The 18,792-nt window shown below is 34.2% G+C and overlaps 1 protein-coding gene across 5 annotated transcripts in view; it reads left to right on the top strand.

The window, feature by feature from the left end:
- NAV3 (neuron navigator 3) overlaps window positions 1-18,792 on the top strand; it is a 248,387-nt gene that overhangs the window by 87,818 nt on the left and 141,777 nt on the right. For all 5 annotated transcript variants that reach the window (XM_056516356.1, XM_056516355.1, XM_056516353.1 and 2 more), the window contains exons 4-5: window positions 7,879-7,951; window positions 10,966-11,143. In XM_056516356.1, the coding sequence (XP_056372331.1) occupies window positions 7,879-7,951; window positions 10,966-11,143 (251 nt within the window). The remainder of the gene's footprint in view (window positions 1-7,878; window positions 7,952-10,965; window positions 11,144-18,792) is intronic.

Genomic DNA, 18,792 nt, shown 5'->3' with positions numbered 1-18,792 from the left:
GTTTGTCTCCCGATTTTCCCTTTCTTCCAATTTCCCCATTTCTACAAGGGAAACGGAGAATTCATGGCAAATTTCACTCATTCTCAGTAGTCTGTGGCCAAGGGAACTGTGTAACATGCAGCCTGCCATATAAGCATCTTCCACAGAAACTGCAAATTTAAAATGAAACTGCTTCCTCAGAAGAGTCTTTATAAGTTTTGCATTACTCTGGGCCACATTTCTTCCCATTGCAGTTACTTTCAGATTTAGAAGAATTTGTGTGTATTCTCTGCTCTTCAAAGTGTCCTTATTATGTAGTATTACTTATTTATTTTTTTTATTACATAGTAATACTTTGTACCCTTTCTTCACAAGGAATCTTGATGGAAATATACAACTTTTAGAAAGTCTTGCTCGGGAGTAAAAATCTGTAAATAACTTAGTACGAACATATTTATATGTTAACAAGAACATACAAATTTGAATGTGCAAGAGACAATATAGCAGATCTCTTTCTGTCTGTGTCTAAACTAGTTTAAACTTCACTATATATACATATACATATATATATATATATATATATATATATATATATATATATATATATATATATATAAAACCAGCTTGCTCACAACATGATCCCATATAAATCTATTTCTCATTGCTCCCTTTTAAACTCTACTCTTAAATTTAAAAAAAGATCCTCCCTTTTAGAATACCTGTGAATCAACTATTGTGGATAACATGCAACAATACAGTGTAGTGAAAATGGTATGACAGTTTTGCAAGTAAAATTTCATGACAGCTTTTCACAGAAAGCAGGTGAATCAACAATGGATTGGAATGGAACACATGGCATAGAAGGTGCTTCTTATAGTGATTGAGGTTACTGATTGATACTTTTACAAATAATTGAAATAAATCTTACCATATGTTATAAAAAATAAATCATAATTGCTTACTTTTAATGGATTAGAAACATTTTATGTATTTACAGGACAAGTAGAATTATGAAGGCATAAGGGGTTTTCTATATTTTACTTATATTACCACTTGCACGTTTTTCTAAAAACATGAAAATAATTTCAGGTGTGCTGAACATCTGTTTTATAGTGAAGAACAGGGAACTCTCACTACTGAATATTGTTTAAGTGATCATTTAAGAATCACCTAGACTCCCAAACAGGGTAGAACGTGCAATATTTGAAGAATGGAGTGGCAGGAGAATAAAGACATTGGACTGGGTAATCCATTTTGGTATATCAGCTTTAATCTCTTTAGAGTAAGTCAGCTATCAAAAATTTATTTCTGCACCCAATACTCAGCCTCAGAAGATCATAGCACATATAGACATGTATAAAGCAAGGATGCTCATAAGTAGTGAGCAGTGCATTCCATTATCACTGAAATGGAGGAAGTTCTTGACTTGTTTGATGTTTATTTTTTGGTGAAGGAAGTATTTGATATATGTCCATTTGTACATAGTGGAAAAAATTAAATGTCCACCTGCCTAGTTTGTGAAGCCTGGTTTATCAAGTTTTGTTAAATAATCCCATTATAAAACTGAGGATAAAAACATGGCACTATAGAACAGCAAACATTTTCTATTTCTCTGTCCTGTAACTTTTTAGCTCTTTGTTTTAAGGACTGGCAGAACACAAATACAAACCAGTGAAACCAGCTGGGAAGGAAACCCATAAGGAACAAAATTACAAAGCAAACAGAAAATCTGGGTGTTTCCCACACGACAAGTGAGTTGTCAGCAGGTCAACAAAAATGTGTGCAATGGATGAGTCATTGAAGAACAGAAAGTGAAATAACCTTGTCCTTTTAAATCTCAGAGAACACCTATGGCATAGCAGGTTGTGAAAGTTTGTACATTTGGCGAAAGAATAGTCTGTGTGTATGAGGATTAACCTCAATGAATTTGTGAAACTGTACATGACCAATTCTCTTGCTGCTATTAGACATGGAAAATGAGAGTTTAGGCCATTTCCACCTTGAAATAATTTTCAGTGTCTCCCAGAGCACTCTGTATCACTAAATCTATATGGAAAGTTTAGTTCTCTTACCAACTCTAACATGTGCATCAAAAAAGATTTTATTTACTCATGAAGACATCTTGGTTGCTTGCCTGAACCTCTGATCTTTCTAGAGCCTGCAACTGAGATCACTGGCACTTCACCTACTAAATAAGCAGCCAGAACTCAAAACCTCGTGCATCTCCTTACATGAGTGACTCCTGTTAAAATCAGGCAAACAGTATCTGCTTTTACATTCTTTAAATTTTAATAATTTTATGCAACCTATGAATCATAAATATTTAGAGTCCAGGTTGCCACCTGCAAAGCCTGAATTTTATTTTGTTTTGTTTGTACTAGTGTTACAGAACCTGAAGGAGAAGATGTGCAACAACAATAATATATTTTCTAATTCTGCATTCATTTAAATCCTCCACAAATTGTATTAGTGATGAATATCCATGAAAGGAAGATTCAAAGTCATGTCTCCCAACTCAATACTGTGGGGACATTTAGGAAGAAACATGCTGGTAAAGTGTGCTTGAAATACAGATATTTTGACACATACTATCTCATCCCATAATACCAATCTCAAAGTAGTATTATTTATTAATTGCAAATAAAAAGAAAAAAAAAAAAAAGCACCAGATCCTGAAGAGTTATGTGAAGTTTCTGCTGTCTAGAAAGTGAGTATGTATGTGATTCTCTGGATTTGTGTGGAACACTATTTCCATGGATGTTCTCAATCAACCATCAGCAGCATTACAAAACTTCAACAGGGAAAATCCTTTGCCAAATTTTATCTGGAATTGGGTCACAAATCAGAATGTCAAAACACACACATGGAACTGTGGAAGATAGTGCTGCATGAAGAGCTAACAGAAATTACTGTTTTACTTTTGCTGCCAAAATAAGAGTACTTTAGAGCATTTATGTATAGAAACTCTACGTGGTTATAATAATTTGTGGTTTTTTTAAAGGTGTCCCATTTTTCAGGAAGAATCGAGCTCAAAGCAGGCAAACAGTAGCTAACCTGTGTGTCCATGTATTCTTGTAAGCTGTATTGCCATAAACTTAATAAAAGGGAGTTAGTCAAAGCAAGATATTTTTGAGCTTCTTATACACAGAGAAACATAATGCTCTGTTAGTCATAATTACATGTCTTCTGAGCATCCCACAATTAAATTTATTTTTGGAAGGGAAGAAAGTGTCTTTCAGACAAAGGAGATGAAAACTAATCTTGGGCAAAAGCAAAAATAATAGGAATAAATAGACATATTCTATGTGTTGAGTCACTGGTGAGCACATCCCACAAATGAGGTCTTCCTGTAAGTCAGCTGGGTATTGAGTACTACTGTTTATCTACATGCAAGTCCCCCAGTCTGATTTAGTGATTATTTCTGTCTATAAATTTCAAATAGCTTTCATTCAAAAGCAGATTACCCACAACTATGCAATATCATGTGTCAACATATCTCCAATATATCTTCTTTGCATGCCACCTAATCTATTAATATTATCTGAGCTGTGACATTTCTGTTTATTTGTACATCATCATATAAACTGTATCCCCTTAAATGTCAGTGTAAAAATAAATTGGAGATCACTAATATTTTGGTTTTAAGTATTCCAGGTGCTTTTTTATGATGCTATGTGTATGAATACTATTAAAAGGATCACATTTATGAAGAAAGCTTAACATATTGTAAGCATAACCCATTAGGCTTAAATTTAAAAGTATCAAATGGTGTTATCTACCTGATGATACCCGCAAATTAATTCCTAAATTATCATCATCTTAGCCAAGTGTATCTTTACCCGCAGTGTTGGAGTTACATTTCAGAATTTGACATAATATCCTTGAGTTTTGATAAGGAGGTGATTATTTATCAGAATTCGACTTTTGTTACCTCTGAAAAGCAATTTCATGTAGTATTGTTTGACTTTCAACATGGTTAATTGAATAGCTAAGTGGCAAATATCTATATGGCAATGAAGGTTTATTATATTGTTACCTTATCCTATTTATAGTTGTTAAGGTTTTTAAAACTGATGTTCTGCTATTCAATGTGCTGCATTTATTCCACTCTTTGGAACCTTTGATATAAAATAAGAGCCTTGCAACAAAAGAAAAATCAGGGATTGGTAGTAGTGGAGAACTTTATCAAGAGCAACAGAATGATTTTGGCACCATGTACCTGTACAAGCAAATTTGCAAATTTGAGACTCCTCTCTGCTGTGATATGTAAGACTTGGAGTCAATCTGTATATCCTGAATTCTGTACCATAATGAGCAATATCTTCTGCTACAATGCCTTGTAGTTCTTATGATACTACTCACTATAGTGATAAACATAATCACTGCTATAAATTAGTTCTTCTTGCAGGCAAAATTCACTACAGAATTGTGGTCATATGCAAGGTACAAAATTTGTCTGGTGTCTGTGTTGTGTTGCACCACAAAATCTTCAGCTGCTGATATATAAGCAGCAGAATTCTACACACACAGTGTCAGCTCAAGGAGAAGTTTATCCCAGTGAATAACTACTTATATAAACATGGACTTCAGGAATTCCTACCGCTCTTGATTGAAACAGTACTGAGGAATGGAAGCTGCTTGAAATCTCTTGGAACTTTTATAATTGCAAAATTACTCTCATCTGTGTGTGAGGTTGAAGAAAAAGTGTTTGGGGCTGCTTGGGTTTGAGTTCAAAGAATAACTGTGGTTTACCAGGGCAAGAAGTAGGTAATTAAAGCAATATTTAGAGACACACTAAGAGCTTGAAAATGGGGCGATTTTAAGGCTAACATTTTCTAGACTGGAGTGGAAAAATAGTGAAAATAACCCAAAAATACATTAATGCGTGTCTCGTTGAATCCCCGAAGAGTTTCTGAGAGTTGTATAGAAACTGCAGTTATTATCAGAACACTGACTGCAAGAGTTGTTTTCTGACATTTTCAGGCTATTATGGGCCTGTGAGTTGCCACACCAAACTTGCTCAATTCACAAGTCAAAACAAGACTTTATTATAAGGCTAACAGTGCAACCCCAGTCTATTGTCTGAAAGTTGGCCACTGCTATTGCTTCATACACCCCTATCAAAAGGGTGACTTTGGACTCAGGGCTTCTGTTGCTCTTCTCTTGGTGAACTCTGAAGCCAAACAGAATTTGCTTTGTAGTTCTGCAGCATACTGAGTCATTGGTGTTAGTTGTAATGATTCGTTTTTTTCTGGTAGTTTGAGACATCACTTCAAAGACACATGCTGTAAAAGTAAACTCATAAGTAACCAGGTGCTTTTTCTATAGGATATTTTTCACTAAATGTATGTGAAGGTTTAGGTATTAGGCTTATTATTTCCTGGATATTCGGTATTGCAGATAGATATTGAGATATTTTCACATTGGGGCTTAAGTATTCTCCAGTGAACTAGGTTTTTGTTATAACTGTGGTCTCCTCAACTACTGCAGAGGGGACATGCTCATTATCAAAAATTACTTGATTAAACTAGAATATGTGTTAGGAAATATTGTTCCAGTTATTTGAAGATGGCTGTTACTGACATACTGTACTCATTTTTCTTGGTGTTTTTTGTTTTCCATTTTTCCTTTCTGTTTGGTTTCCAGTACTAAATTATAGAGCAGGATTTCCCAAAAGTCCAGACACAATGGGTTATACAGATAATACCCAACAAATCTTCATTTCTTTTCAATTTATCTGGGCAGAAAAACTTCCATTCAAAGTTTTTTCTTATGTAGTTGACATTGTTTAAAGGTTGAGTAGAAATATTCCCTTCGTGTGCACTATTTTCTCAAGTGAGGCAGGGGTTTAGCTGGAGGTCAGGGCTGAGCCAGCCCAACGCCTTGCACAGCCACCAGGAATGGCACCATCCTCCTGTCCCTCCTTCCCTCCTCTCCCAAACCATGATTTACTCAGGCTGGAACACGCCCTCGCCTCTGCTGCTCCTGGGCTTATCTGGGGCACGGGGAGCTGCAATGCCCGAAATCCCTTTGCCTTGCTGGGTGAGTTCTGTGCGCGCAGCCAGCGCCTGGGGAAGCCCTGCACCCTCACCTGGGAGGAGGAGGAGGTGAGGAAGGATCAGATCTTCCTATTTTAGCTCAGCTTACACTGATTTAGCTGTGTCACGTCTCTATGACTTAACAAAATTGCCTGGTTAATTTGGGATTTTCGTGGTGTAAAGTAACATAAACATTTAAGAAAATGATGGTTAATGCCTGGTGGTTTCTGCAGTGATTGCGCTGGGCCAGAGCTGGAGTAATCCCATTGATTTTAGGACGGATATTCCACATTCTAAGCTGTGAAAATTGGTGATACCCACCAAACCGATTTATGATAACTTTATGATAGACCCCAATTTTTTAGTATATGTCATAGTTTAACTGCAGACTTTGAGTTTTGATTTTTTTCTGTAATTGATTCAGTAAAGAGATTATTTATCGTTCACTATAAATGTTTGCATGCCCTTGAAATCAAGGTTTGAAAAGACTTTTAAAAATGTGTTTAGCAGTGTATTGTCCTTTATTGTTCTTGAAGATCATACCTAAATATTTTCCAGGTATTTATAAATTTTTACATTTATACCCATGGATCAAGACAGTCTGTAGACTCTTAATACATATTTCTAGGGTCAGTAGTAAAAAGAATATTTACATCTTTTTAGCTACTACCATTTCTGGAGAACAATGTCAGAACTCCAATATAGAAAGATGACAATAGTCAAAGACTTTCCTAGTTGGGAAAAGATACTGCCTAGGATCTTTACTATCAGAAAGATACTGAAAATATCTTTCTTTCCAGGAATGAATTTACTCCTTATGTTTTGATGGTTAAAAACCATTGACTTTAGACATTGTGAAGCATGTAGACATTCAAATAAAATCACTGCATGGACCTGAGCTACTATAGTTTTATACTTTTAGTGTTGAATATTCTTTGCTTTATTTTTAATATTCTCCAATGATAATAGGTATTTAAAATATACTGTTAAAATTTTGGTTTATTTTTGTGGTACCTATTGCCTTGAAATAAATGCATCAACCTAAAAATAGATTTTAAAATCAAACACCTCTCTATACATTGTTTTTCTGTTTTCATAGTAGCATATTTATAGACAAAGATAGTAATTTTTACATTTATAGCTGATTATTATTTCAGAGGTCCTGGAAGGACTGGGGTAATCAGCTGAGGATGGTGACTCAAGAACATTTTGGAACACCTCATCTCCCTCATCTGTTAGAAATAGACACATGAAAGCAGTCTAATTCTGTGATTATTCATTTTAGAGGCAGAAGCCAGCACCATGCACTTTATTAAGCAAGAACTCCTCTGAGGAGCACAAATAATAAATAAATTAAATTTATTTATTATAAGATTTGAAGGAAAAGAATTAGAGGAACAACCACTTATGAGAGTGATATCATTTTCACAGAATCCTACATCACCCCAAGCAAGTACCTTTGCTTGAAGGTGTTTGCTCACATTTTTTAGTAAACTCAGCCATTCACCTCTCTAGACATATACTCAATGTCTAATTCTCTATGGGTGCTTTCACTGCTGCTTGTTTGTAGCATACAAAATCCAGTTTTATGTTAACTAGGTGGGTTGCTGAGTTGCCAGCATGCCATTCTGGATTGGGCATTTGTGAATTGTTTTTAAGCACCAAAGAGGACAATGAAAGCTTTATCTTGACTCCCCAATTAGCAATAATCATTCTTGCTAAACTTTGGTAAAGAGCTGTAGTATGCAATGAATGTAAAGTATTCATTCCTGGGCAGTTTTCTTTTTTTCCCCCCTCTCCTAACATTTCTATGTTTTGTCACATAGCCTTATCCTGCTTGTTATTTCTATTCCTGTTGCAGATTGAGAATGTTGATGTCTGCCTTAGCTTTCTGGCAGCCAGAGGAGTAAATGTCCAAGGTCTTTCTGCAGAAGGTAAGAGAAACAAATAATCAGAACAAATAACAAGATTTTCTTCTGAAATCGCTTGCACCTAAATACCAAGCTCCAGCTGTCTTGAACAGCATGCAAATATAGATTAGTGGTAACAAGTGAGAGAGTTTCCTTTTAATTTTCCCTTGAAATTGAACCAAGAAGTGCAATGTTTATGAAGCTTGAGACGTTTTAAAACAATGTTTTTTCAATGGTATTAATGTTTTTATGTTACCTCCACAATTATAGACAGGCACAGAACATCCCAAGCATATTTTTTTTTTTTCACTTGTTCATATATTTGTTTCAAAACAGCAAACAAGAACAAAAGAATCTTGCTCAGTTGAATAAACCCAGGGAAGATTATTTGTCTCAGCAAATTTATTATTAGTAGTAATGCTGTCCAGATGAGTTTGAAAATTACAGTATTCCTTTGATGTCTCTTGTTAAGTGAAAGAGTGAATGGCTTTGCTGCTTCAGTTATTTCTGCTGTATTAGTCACTGTTATTGCCTAACATGGTTGCAACTAAATTAATAAATATAATAAACTAGAACATTAAAAATACCAGTTGTCTTAACTATTATGTAAAATTGCCCTATTCATGTAAGAGGAAATTGAATTAATGAAATGTATATGTCTTTGTCCTGTAGCAAATTAAGCAGTTCTGCAAGGTGCTGTGCACCTTCAAAAACCCTTTGACCTCTATGGCACCTGAAAGTAACAGGTCCAGAGATGCAACCCTGTATTTTTAATTTGCTTGTATCACAACTAAAAGCTGGAAGGATTTTTTTTTTTCCAGAGATGATAATTTAAGTTGAATTCTGGAAGATTCATGGAAAAAAAAAATTGGAATGCTAACCACTATAACATTTTTCAATTAACTTAGAATTACTATCTTTCAACATCTGAACCTACCTAGGATTTTAAATGTGCAACACAGACATGAGATGTACTATCTATTCACCTTGATTGTCAAATTGTGAAAAGCTCCTTAAGCAATATAAGAGAACCTTTGTGTGTACTTGTAGATATCTTGTTGCAAGAGAATACTGAAATTTTTCAAGCTGTCATTCTCCTCAAAGCTATTTAGAACCAGAAATTCTAGAGCAGCCTGATTTGACTTTCACATAAAGTATGAATTAAATGTGTGAATAGCATGAATTTATTTTATGAGGATACTCATGATTCTTTAACACCTTGACAGGGCACATGACACATTTTCTGTACTTTTAAAAATCAGAATCTGTGTGTGTTTTGTAATGCCTTTATTCCTACTTTTGTTTTGCTTTGGAAAATAATATTGAAGGGATATAAACTTCAATTGTGTAGCTTTAACCTACTAAAATACTAATGCTACTAAAAGCAGTATTCCTACATAGGAATAAATGCAAGGACTTTGATTTAAAATGCTCATTATTCTTCAAAGCTTAATTTTAACATTTAGTGCTGGAGTAAAATTAAAATTAATTCTGCTGTTACATAGTTGGTCATGAATCTGGAGTAAATACACAGTCTTTTCAAATCAGAGCCACTTAAAATGGATAGTTACATGGTTTTTAGGGGTGTTTTTAGGATAATTTTAAATACAATTTTTCTGTATTCCTTGACAGTGATCTTCCTTGTAACCAGCATAACTGCAAATGTCATAACTGCCTAAAAATTTTACTTGTTTTGAGAGAGTTCTGCATACCTGTCATGGTCTCACTGCTAATCAAAGATCCTGCAGCATCTTCCCAAGGAAGATGAATAAGGATGGCTGCTTACAACAAATTCACATTTTGAAAAGTATATTCCAGTGTCCAGAATTGGGTTTGCTTTTGAAGAACAGGTTGTAAGCATAAAAGCTCCAGTGTTTAACATTTCTTCTAATCTAATATTTCACCTATTTGAAAGAAATTTAATATGGTCTAAGAGACATGAAAATGACATTAATTTTGTAAAAATTCAACATGAAAGTTTTCCTAGGAAAGCTGTGTAGCACACACAGCTCAATATTTTGATTTTCAGGGAAGGCAGAATAGTTGTGGCATTACATGTCAGGTTGCAAGTCTATAGGTCTAATAAAAACCTTTCAGAATTGGGTCAGTGCCAAAGAAAATTAATAATGAGGTTATGAACAGACCTACATGCTGCAGATAATTTCATTAAAGTCTTATGGGGTCTCTTTTTTTGGCACTCAGATCCTTTATCAGCAAAGAATAACAACATCCTTGTAAAATCTTCATCTCAGGCTGGGCAAAAGTTAAAAAAGTAATGGGAGATGCCACCAGAGTTCACTAGAATTGCATTCAGGTAGCTGTTTACCCACAGCAAAGTTTAGGTTTTGTCTTCATTTTCAGTAATAGCAGTATAAAATAGAATGCTATAAAATCATTGCATTTGAAAGTTCAAATCATGAGCATTACAGTCACATTTTTAAAAAGCAACCTTCTTTTATTTTCTTCTCTCATGTTTCCTGCATGTCTGTATGAATGGGCATGTGCTCCCCAAGAAGAACCATCACCATACAGTCCTTTTGATTTTTCCAGAACTCACTGTTTATTGCCCATGTGCACAAAATTTGCCCCAAAAGCAAAAATAGAAATTTAAGGTCATGAGGTTAGAAGGGATGTATATTTATGACCAGAAAAAAATCAGATTTTTCTGGATGATCTTTACTTAGAATGTTTGTATTTTGTTGAGACAGGAGTATTCCTTTCAGATTATGTGTCCTATTTAAGGTTGGATGTACTCTTCTTTATGACCATGCAAATGAGTCATCATGAAGGCATTGCAGAGATATGTGTTTATTGCAACACTTACACATAAAACCCCCAAAATTATAATAAAAAATAAACTATCAGTGGCACCTAAAATGTCTCTGATAAATTGAGAGATATGACATAAACATGTATAGCTATAGGTATATACAGACATGTTTTAGTATGACTTTTACAAAGCTGAAATCTAAAACCAAAGTTTTTCACTTCCTTTTCTCTTTTTTTTTTTTTTTTTTTTTTTAATTTTTTTTAAATAGAAATAAGGAATGGAAATTTGAAAGCCATTTTAGGGCTGTTTTTCAGTTTGTCTCGGTACAAACAGCAGCAACATCATCAGCAACAGTACTACCAGTCTTTGGTGGAGCTACAACAGCAAGTCCCTTCAACTCCAGCTGACATCAGCCAGTCCAAAACACACCAAGATATGCAGTCAAGGTAGGATAAAAATGTATTTTTCTCAGGTGCAAAAGCTTTTTATTTTTCTGTTTGAAAAAGATAAAATTTTGTATAATAATTAGGCAAATTTTTTTTTGCTTTTACACAGTGTTTTGATGTATTTCTTGGGAGTAGAGTTACAGCAAGAGCAGGGAACATTCCCAATTAGATTTAGTTCCAATTTCAATTAATTGGAAGCCTTTATTTTACTTTAATATGGATTTTTCTGCCCATTGCAAAATAAGAGGCTGCTAGCACACTCTGTGGTTAGTATACTGGTTATGTTCATGTTTTTTTCCCATACCCAGTTCCACATGTAAATGAGCAATTTCCAATAACTAACAAAACTGATGGGGAAAAGGCAAAATTTATACTTTAATTTGTTATAAACACTTTTTATCCCCACACATTCTGGTTTTTGAGGGCTTAATTCTATTTAAAAGTTTTTTAAAAGGGAGAAGAAACAGCCTTAATCTAGTTGTTCCTTCTAAGGAGCCAGTTTTTTATTTAGTTTTGAGAAAGCAAAGCACTTATCAGAATCCAGTAATTGCTGAATTACATTATTTTCAGACTGCCTCTGAAAATAATTTTTCAGAAGATAGCTGCTTAAAGGCCACTATAGAAGACTGAATTTGAAACTCAAGTATCTGTTTAAATGGAAGGAGTAATAACAATATATATTTTATTGGGGAAGTTAAAAAAACTCAACTGTAGATCTTAATGAAGAGTTTTGTCTATTGCTTTGTTGGGTTTAGGACTTGTTCCATTTTTTTATATCTTTGCTTAAAACATTTTTGTGGACTTACTGGATTGACTGTATGTCTAGAATGTGGTAAGTCAATGATCTAGATTGGATTAAAAGTATCAGACTAATACACTGATATTCTGGTTCTTAACTCCATTGATATATAAATTACACTTTCATGTGTATAATAAATATATTTCTACTTCAATTGATATAGCTGTAACAGTTCAACCTGATAGAAATCTATATCTTGGAACTGGAAATGTTTTAAAAATGTGTTTGGAGGAAAGTGTTGCTAATAGCATTTTAATGATCTCATTTGATGCAAAAATTAAGATCCACATGTTTGGCTGGGGCATTGTGAAGTGAAATGTTTTTATTTTCTCTTCTTCTGAAAATTAATGTCTTTGAAGGTTTTTCCTGTGAAATATACTATTAATGTGTAATCTAGGAAATGATGGTGGAGTCCTAGAAGAGTCTGACCATTCCTAACATTTTCCAAAGCTGAATTTCTGCTTTATGAAGGATATTTAATATTGCATGAGAGGGACTAACATCTTGTTATTCGGGAATTAAGTATTAATTGCTTTAATCAGAGGAATTAAAAGCTTAGCCAGTTTCCTGTAAATACCTTTGGTTACTGTTTTTTGTTTTAAATTTATTGAAAGGACTGAAACGTTTCCTGGTTTTATAATTTACCCACGGTGAATTTTTAATAACAAAAAAAAAAAATTATAGCATTCCTTCATAAATTTTGACTATTGCAAGGGTTTGTCCAAAAAAAGCCTGGGTAAAGAAGGTTTTTACTCTTTGGATGACAGTGATTACACGTGGTAGGCAAAGAGGTGATGAAAGATTTCCATTATAATTTCGTGAGATCTCCTGGTCCTTCTGCACTTTTTTCTCCTCTTCTTTTTTGCTGTGTTATAACATGCTTCATTAGGAAGAAAGACAATTATTCCATGTCCCTGATCCTCCACATTTATGATTTTGTAAAGTGACATCTAAGGCTGATGTAAAAAAATTTCAACTTCCATCAATGTGCTTTAGACCTTCCACTTTAATCTAGAAGTTTCAAATCATTAAATTCTTTGATTAAATTTCTGCCCATAACTAGGTTTCAGATGTAAAATATTTCTGTGTAAAAAATTACTGGACCAAAATATTGCTATACCAAGATGCCATCTTTCTTATTTCTCATCTGTAAACTGAAAGCAAGATTGTTTTCTGTTTGCTTTCACAGAGAAGTTTGGTTCTTGTTGCTATAATATTCTGTATTACCTGAGGGAGAATGATTTCTTCTATCCATATATTTTTCATTTAAGTCTTTAAGGATAAAGAATGGTGTCTACTAAAAAACTTCCCCCTCTATGAAAAGTTTCTATCTTCTACCATAAATACATCTAGTTTTATGGGCTGCTAGCAAAACAAGGAACCCTGGAACTTAGAAACAAACAGAAATGCAATTTATCTTTGATACTAATTTTTTTTTTCATTTGTCACTGTTTTGAAGTAATATAAAGAAATTAGCATAAAATAATACTTCCCCTCCTAAGAAAAATGGCTACATGTGAAAACAAGTTTTCCACAAATAGATAGGCATATATAAATGTACACTGATGTGAATTCTCTGTGGTGGAATTACCAACACTTCTTTTCATAGCAGTCATTTACTTCAATTAATATTTTCCCAATAAAATAAATAACTTGAAAAAATTATTTAAAAGTATTTACGAAATACCTTTCTAGCTTAAAGGTGCTAATGAGTAAATAAAAGCTTATTTTTAGAAATAAACCAAGATATTAATTAAAAAAGAAAAGATGACTTTGGTGAGATTCATCTTGCCCCTTGCCCACTTCTTGCTATCTGAAATGTGGACATGTAGCTTACATGATTCCTGAAACTGATTTCTATGATGGTTTTCATGTCAAGTGTGTCAGCAATAATTACAAAAGCAACCCACATAACTGAGGGGAAGGACTTAGAAGGTCCTGAAGACCTCACAAGGCTGCTCAATGGGACATTTGAGACCTTTAGATACTTTTGGCAAAAAGTGGTTTCATACAGATAGTGAAACCTGCACATTTCACTTTATGGAGAATTTTGGAAAGCATGAAGAGTATTTTTATGTAGATTCTTCACACCATATAAAATTAATAATTCAATAAATAATCTAACTGCTTTCAATCAAAAATGGAGTAATTTTTCTTTCTGAAGTGGTGTTGATAAAACAAGCTGTTTTGTGATTGTTACTCTTTACAGCTATTTATTACTACACACTTACTGTGCATGTATGTCTTTTTTTATTACTGTGTTACAGTTCTGAGTATGTTTTTATAAATTCTTGATTCTTTCTCTTTTCTAACATTTGTAACATAACTGTGGAAAGGTTTGGTATGCAGAAGCCTTAAGGCAGAGCATCCCTTATGGTGTATATTTTGGAAAAAATATTTGGCAAATGCACATAACAGAGAGCAGTTTTCATTAAATTGACCTGTGTTCTTTTATTACCTAGAAATAGTTCTTTCAGATTTTTGGAAGGAACAAGAAAAATTATCTTCTTATTATAGCAGAAGCCAGATAATGAATGTAGCTGCTAACAAGTGAATGGGACATTCATCTTTTTTCAATAATGGCAAAACACCTCAAACCTAATTTGAGTAAATTTTCAAGGGTATTGCAAAAATCATCTTCTTACTCCATGGGTATTTCATTTTACTGGGGAAGACCCACACATATTTATTTTGCTGGACACATGAGGAATAAAGATGTCTTTCTGATGCACTCTGTACATTTAAGTGCATTTGATATCCATGTGCTTGTATGTGTGCATGCATGTAAGCAAAAGCAAAATGCACACACTGAAATGGGTAGGTAATTTTTTTAGACTTCAGAGATTTTTTTAAATCTACAATAATCAATTAAATTTCATGTTCTTTAAGTATTTGAAACTGTCTTAGTTTCAATTAATAACTGAGGTCATTTTAGCTTAGAATATTCTACGAGAAAAGTTATTTTCTTCATTGCTTCCAGCTAACATATACCAAGCATATTGTGTAATTTCAACTTTATTTCCTAAGGTAAAAAGCTGTTATATTTCCTTTATTAAACAAACATGAGAAGGTGATGCCTTTCACTTTTTCCAAGAGAAATACAGATTATACATGGGAGTAGGAAATACCTCTGAGAAGTCACACTGAAGATGGTCAAATTACAGAGGTGGTAGTATTCCAGCCCTGCTGACGACCATGAAAATTTTGTCTTTTTATGTGCAGGGCTAGCATCTCATTCTAATTTAAAAGTTTGGTACTCTTGGTGATGATGATGAGGATGATGGTGATGGTGGTGGTGGTGGTGGTGGTGACAGTACTCATCCCCATTTCCAGGTTGTGGTGTCCCCAGTAATGATCAATGTCTGTGATCATTACTGTGTCTGCAAGCTTCCACATGCCACTGAAAACAAGCTACTTGGAAGTGTCTGAACCCTTTGTTAACAAAAACTGAAACAGGCACCAAATTATATTAGGACTCTACAGGTTTCATACACAGGTTGTTTTGCTAAGGTAAACAAACAGAAGTCCAAGAGGGGAGGTTCTAATCAGAATATCACAAGACTGGATGGATTTGTTTTGTGCAGAAATGGAGACTAATTCAGGAGGCTACTTGTCCTCATGTGTCTAGGAGACAATGCAGACCAGGAATGTAATTAAATCAATTTCTGGGGGAACTTCTCTTTCCTAAGTGCAAAGTTAGCATGGGAGGATAATGAATCTCCTTTCACAGGCTCCTTACAAAGTTATCCAAAACTGGTCAGTGTGGCAATACTCTGACATTCCTATTCCCATGTAAGCTGTCTGTGACCAATGTCAGAATTGTGAAAACTGTGCATACAGAAGTCAAGCAAGATTCTTCTTGTGAAAGAGTATAATTGGCCTATCTAGTCCTATGGCCAACAGCAGCATTTCAAGTTAAGTATAAAAGGAAGGAAGGAAGTTGATTCATGATAAGTGAAATTGCCTTGCAAAAAGCATACTTTCTTTATGGAAGGTCATAATTTTGTACCAGTAAGTATAAAAGCTCTGAAATTATTAGACTATTAGTGACAAATCTGTGGTGAATAAATTGTAACCAAAGGCAAAGAATAGTTTTAGATGTGATTTCTGATTTCTTTTTACCCTAAAATTTCCTATATTCTTCCAAGATTAATGGTGGGAATTTAATATTTCAAAATATGAAGTTGGCACTTCACTCTTTCCTTATTACTTTATTGCAGCTCTGAGATTTATTTTTAAAAATACAGTGCTGGTGGCCTTATTTATATCTGTCAGTGCAGATAGATGACAACAATGGCTACATTATATTTTTATGCTTCGCTTTGGTAGTGGATTCCATTATCAGAGCAATACATCTGTGGTGATGATCTTTCAACCACCCAGACACTAAGAGAAAACACATGTGGATGAAAGAAGTTCTGTCTCATCTACAGATTAGGCAGAAACTGGTTTCAGTAAGCTGTCAGAAAAATTCCCCTAGATGGACAAACTGTTTTATCACGTACAGGAATGATGAGCACAGCTTGAGGTCCAGATGGATTTTGTTAAATTTGCTAAATTAAAAGTGCACCCTGGTTTTCCTGGGCATATAAACAAAGTTAGGTAGCTGATTTCTATAGGAAGTTGCATATAAAACTACTGCAAGGAACAGGGTTTCATGTTGCCAGCTGCTCAGAAGTACTAGGGAAGAAATTAAGCACATTGGACACAGAGTTTGTGCTTTGTGAAATACAGTGATGAAAATGTAGTGGTTATGATTATGAATTGAAATAGATACATGTCAGAATAGGGGCAATCTGCATAGCAATCTTGATTACATCACTTTGCTTAGAAAAAGGCCTTCATTTAAATATTCTGAAGGTTTAAAATACGGTTACAGCAGTCTACACCAAGTGCATTGCACTGACACAGGCTGGGAAATGGAAGGTGGACGTAGTGGTGTGTGTTTTTTGGTTAATATATAGGACAGTGATGAAACAAGTCCCTTTGCTGTCCTTAGCTCTTCCCATTGCTAGTCACTTGGTTTTGGTAAAGAGAAAAATGTAGGTAGCTCCTGCTTTTCCCACTGTGGAATCATTATCAAATCACTGATTCTGAAGAGAAGAAAAATTAGGACAATATTTATTTCTTCTTTCTGTTCTCTGCTTGCTAGTAAGAGTCTAAGCAAAGAAAGTGCTATTAATTTAATCTGATGTATTTTTGTATGTCTGGAAGATAATGCAGAGTGAGTTGCTTAATGTGATTGTTCCAGAATCTGCAGGAAGCTGACCTTCAAATGGCCCTTGGGTATTTAATTTTATTTTAACCTTTTCTTTTACCTTGCAAATCAGCTATGGCTCCATTTTGTTCTATTCCCCAAAGATGCAGTCATTACAGTCCTCCAGGTTCCAAATCACAGAAGCTTCAGAAAGGAAGTTCTTTCATTATAAATGTCCTGAAGCCCAAGTAAATAAAGCATTTAGTGTGTCTCAGAGGCAAATGGCTAACTTGTCTAATAACCTTCACACAGAAAAGAGAACAAAGCAGTTCTAAGGATGTATTTTCATATATTTCTTCCATGTAACCCATCCTCTCTAAGAAGATGTCTAATAATATATCTTAAGCTTAAAATAATTGGGAAAAGGGTGTTTCAAAGTGATATTCAGGTTCTAAAATAAATGGTCTTTCTATAGTTATAATACACCACTCTAGCAGACCATAGCATGTCTAGAGAGAAAATGAAAACTGTAAATGAAAAAGAATTTCTGGTCTCTTAAGAGCATTTCAGTTTTTTTTAAGCTGTTTGACCATTTCACTACCAATCCTTCATAAACTGCTTGTATCTTTTACCATCTTACATATTTCTGTGGGTTGGATCCTTCAAACTTGTCCTTTACTGATTGGTGTCTCCCCTTGTTTGTTGCACACAGTTTTTTGACCTGGCAAAGTACCTGATGTATGTCTGAGCACTTTCTTTAGGAACCTGTCACATGCAGTTACCCTGTTTTCTTCTGTTTATAAATTACCTTTCTCAAGAACAGTATTTTCCCTGCCTCTTCTGCTGTTTGCAGTTCAAAATGCAACTGTCATCTTTTCTCATTATCTGTTCTTGCAGTTTTTAAAAGAGTGTTTTAAACCAGTTTAGTGACAATTTTAATTTTGTACATTTCAGATATTCTCATTGCCTGGCCTGTGTCACCCTTGCCACTCATTACTTTTTATATGGCAGTTTTGATGCATTTTGGCCATTATTTTGGCTGTTGCTAATCCAGATTGTGTAGAATTTAATGGGAAGTGTTCCATTCATTCTTGTAGCACTTGAATCCAGTCTTTTATATATTTCCCTTTGAAGGAATAGGAGCTTTATAATGAAGATATTTTTCCTTCAGACATTCTTTGTTGCCCTACCCTCACTCTCTCTACTGAGATTCATTAGATATTCTCATTCTCTGGAAATGAAATCTGATGCAAATGTCCATGCAATTATTACTTTCCCTGACCTGCCACAAATTTAATTCTGATGTCTTGTGAACATTAGAGGTTGCCTATAATTATTTGTATACGACAAATGGAATTTCAACACACGTAAAATGCAAAGGTAGCCATATTAAATTAGCACGGTCTTTGTTCTTTTTTTTTTCTTTTTTTCAGATGATTCTTTTTTAACCTATTTTCAAGCAAAATGTTCTTTCTTTGTTCCTATTTATTCCTTAATGAATTTCATGATACCAATGTGTGGCCTAGTCTTTTCCTTGTATTTTTACATTCATTTAAGTCATAGTTTTATGTTTGTACTGTTACTTTCTTTGTTTCTGTCAGGCCTTTTTATCATCTGTTATATCTTACTATTCTCTCAGATTGTGCAACAAAT

The sequence above is a fragment of the Oenanthe melanoleuca genome, chromosome 1A (genome assembly GCF_029582105.1).
Source record: "Oenanthe melanoleuca isolate GR-GAL-2019-014 chromosome 1A, OMel1.0, whole genome shotgun sequence".
NCBI classification, from domain to species: domain Eukaryota; kingdom Metazoa; phylum Chordata; class Aves; order Passeriformes; family Muscicapidae; genus Oenanthe; species Oenanthe melanoleuca.
Note: the sequence above shows the minus strand (reverse complement) of the source record. Positions and strands in the feature narration are given on the sequence as shown.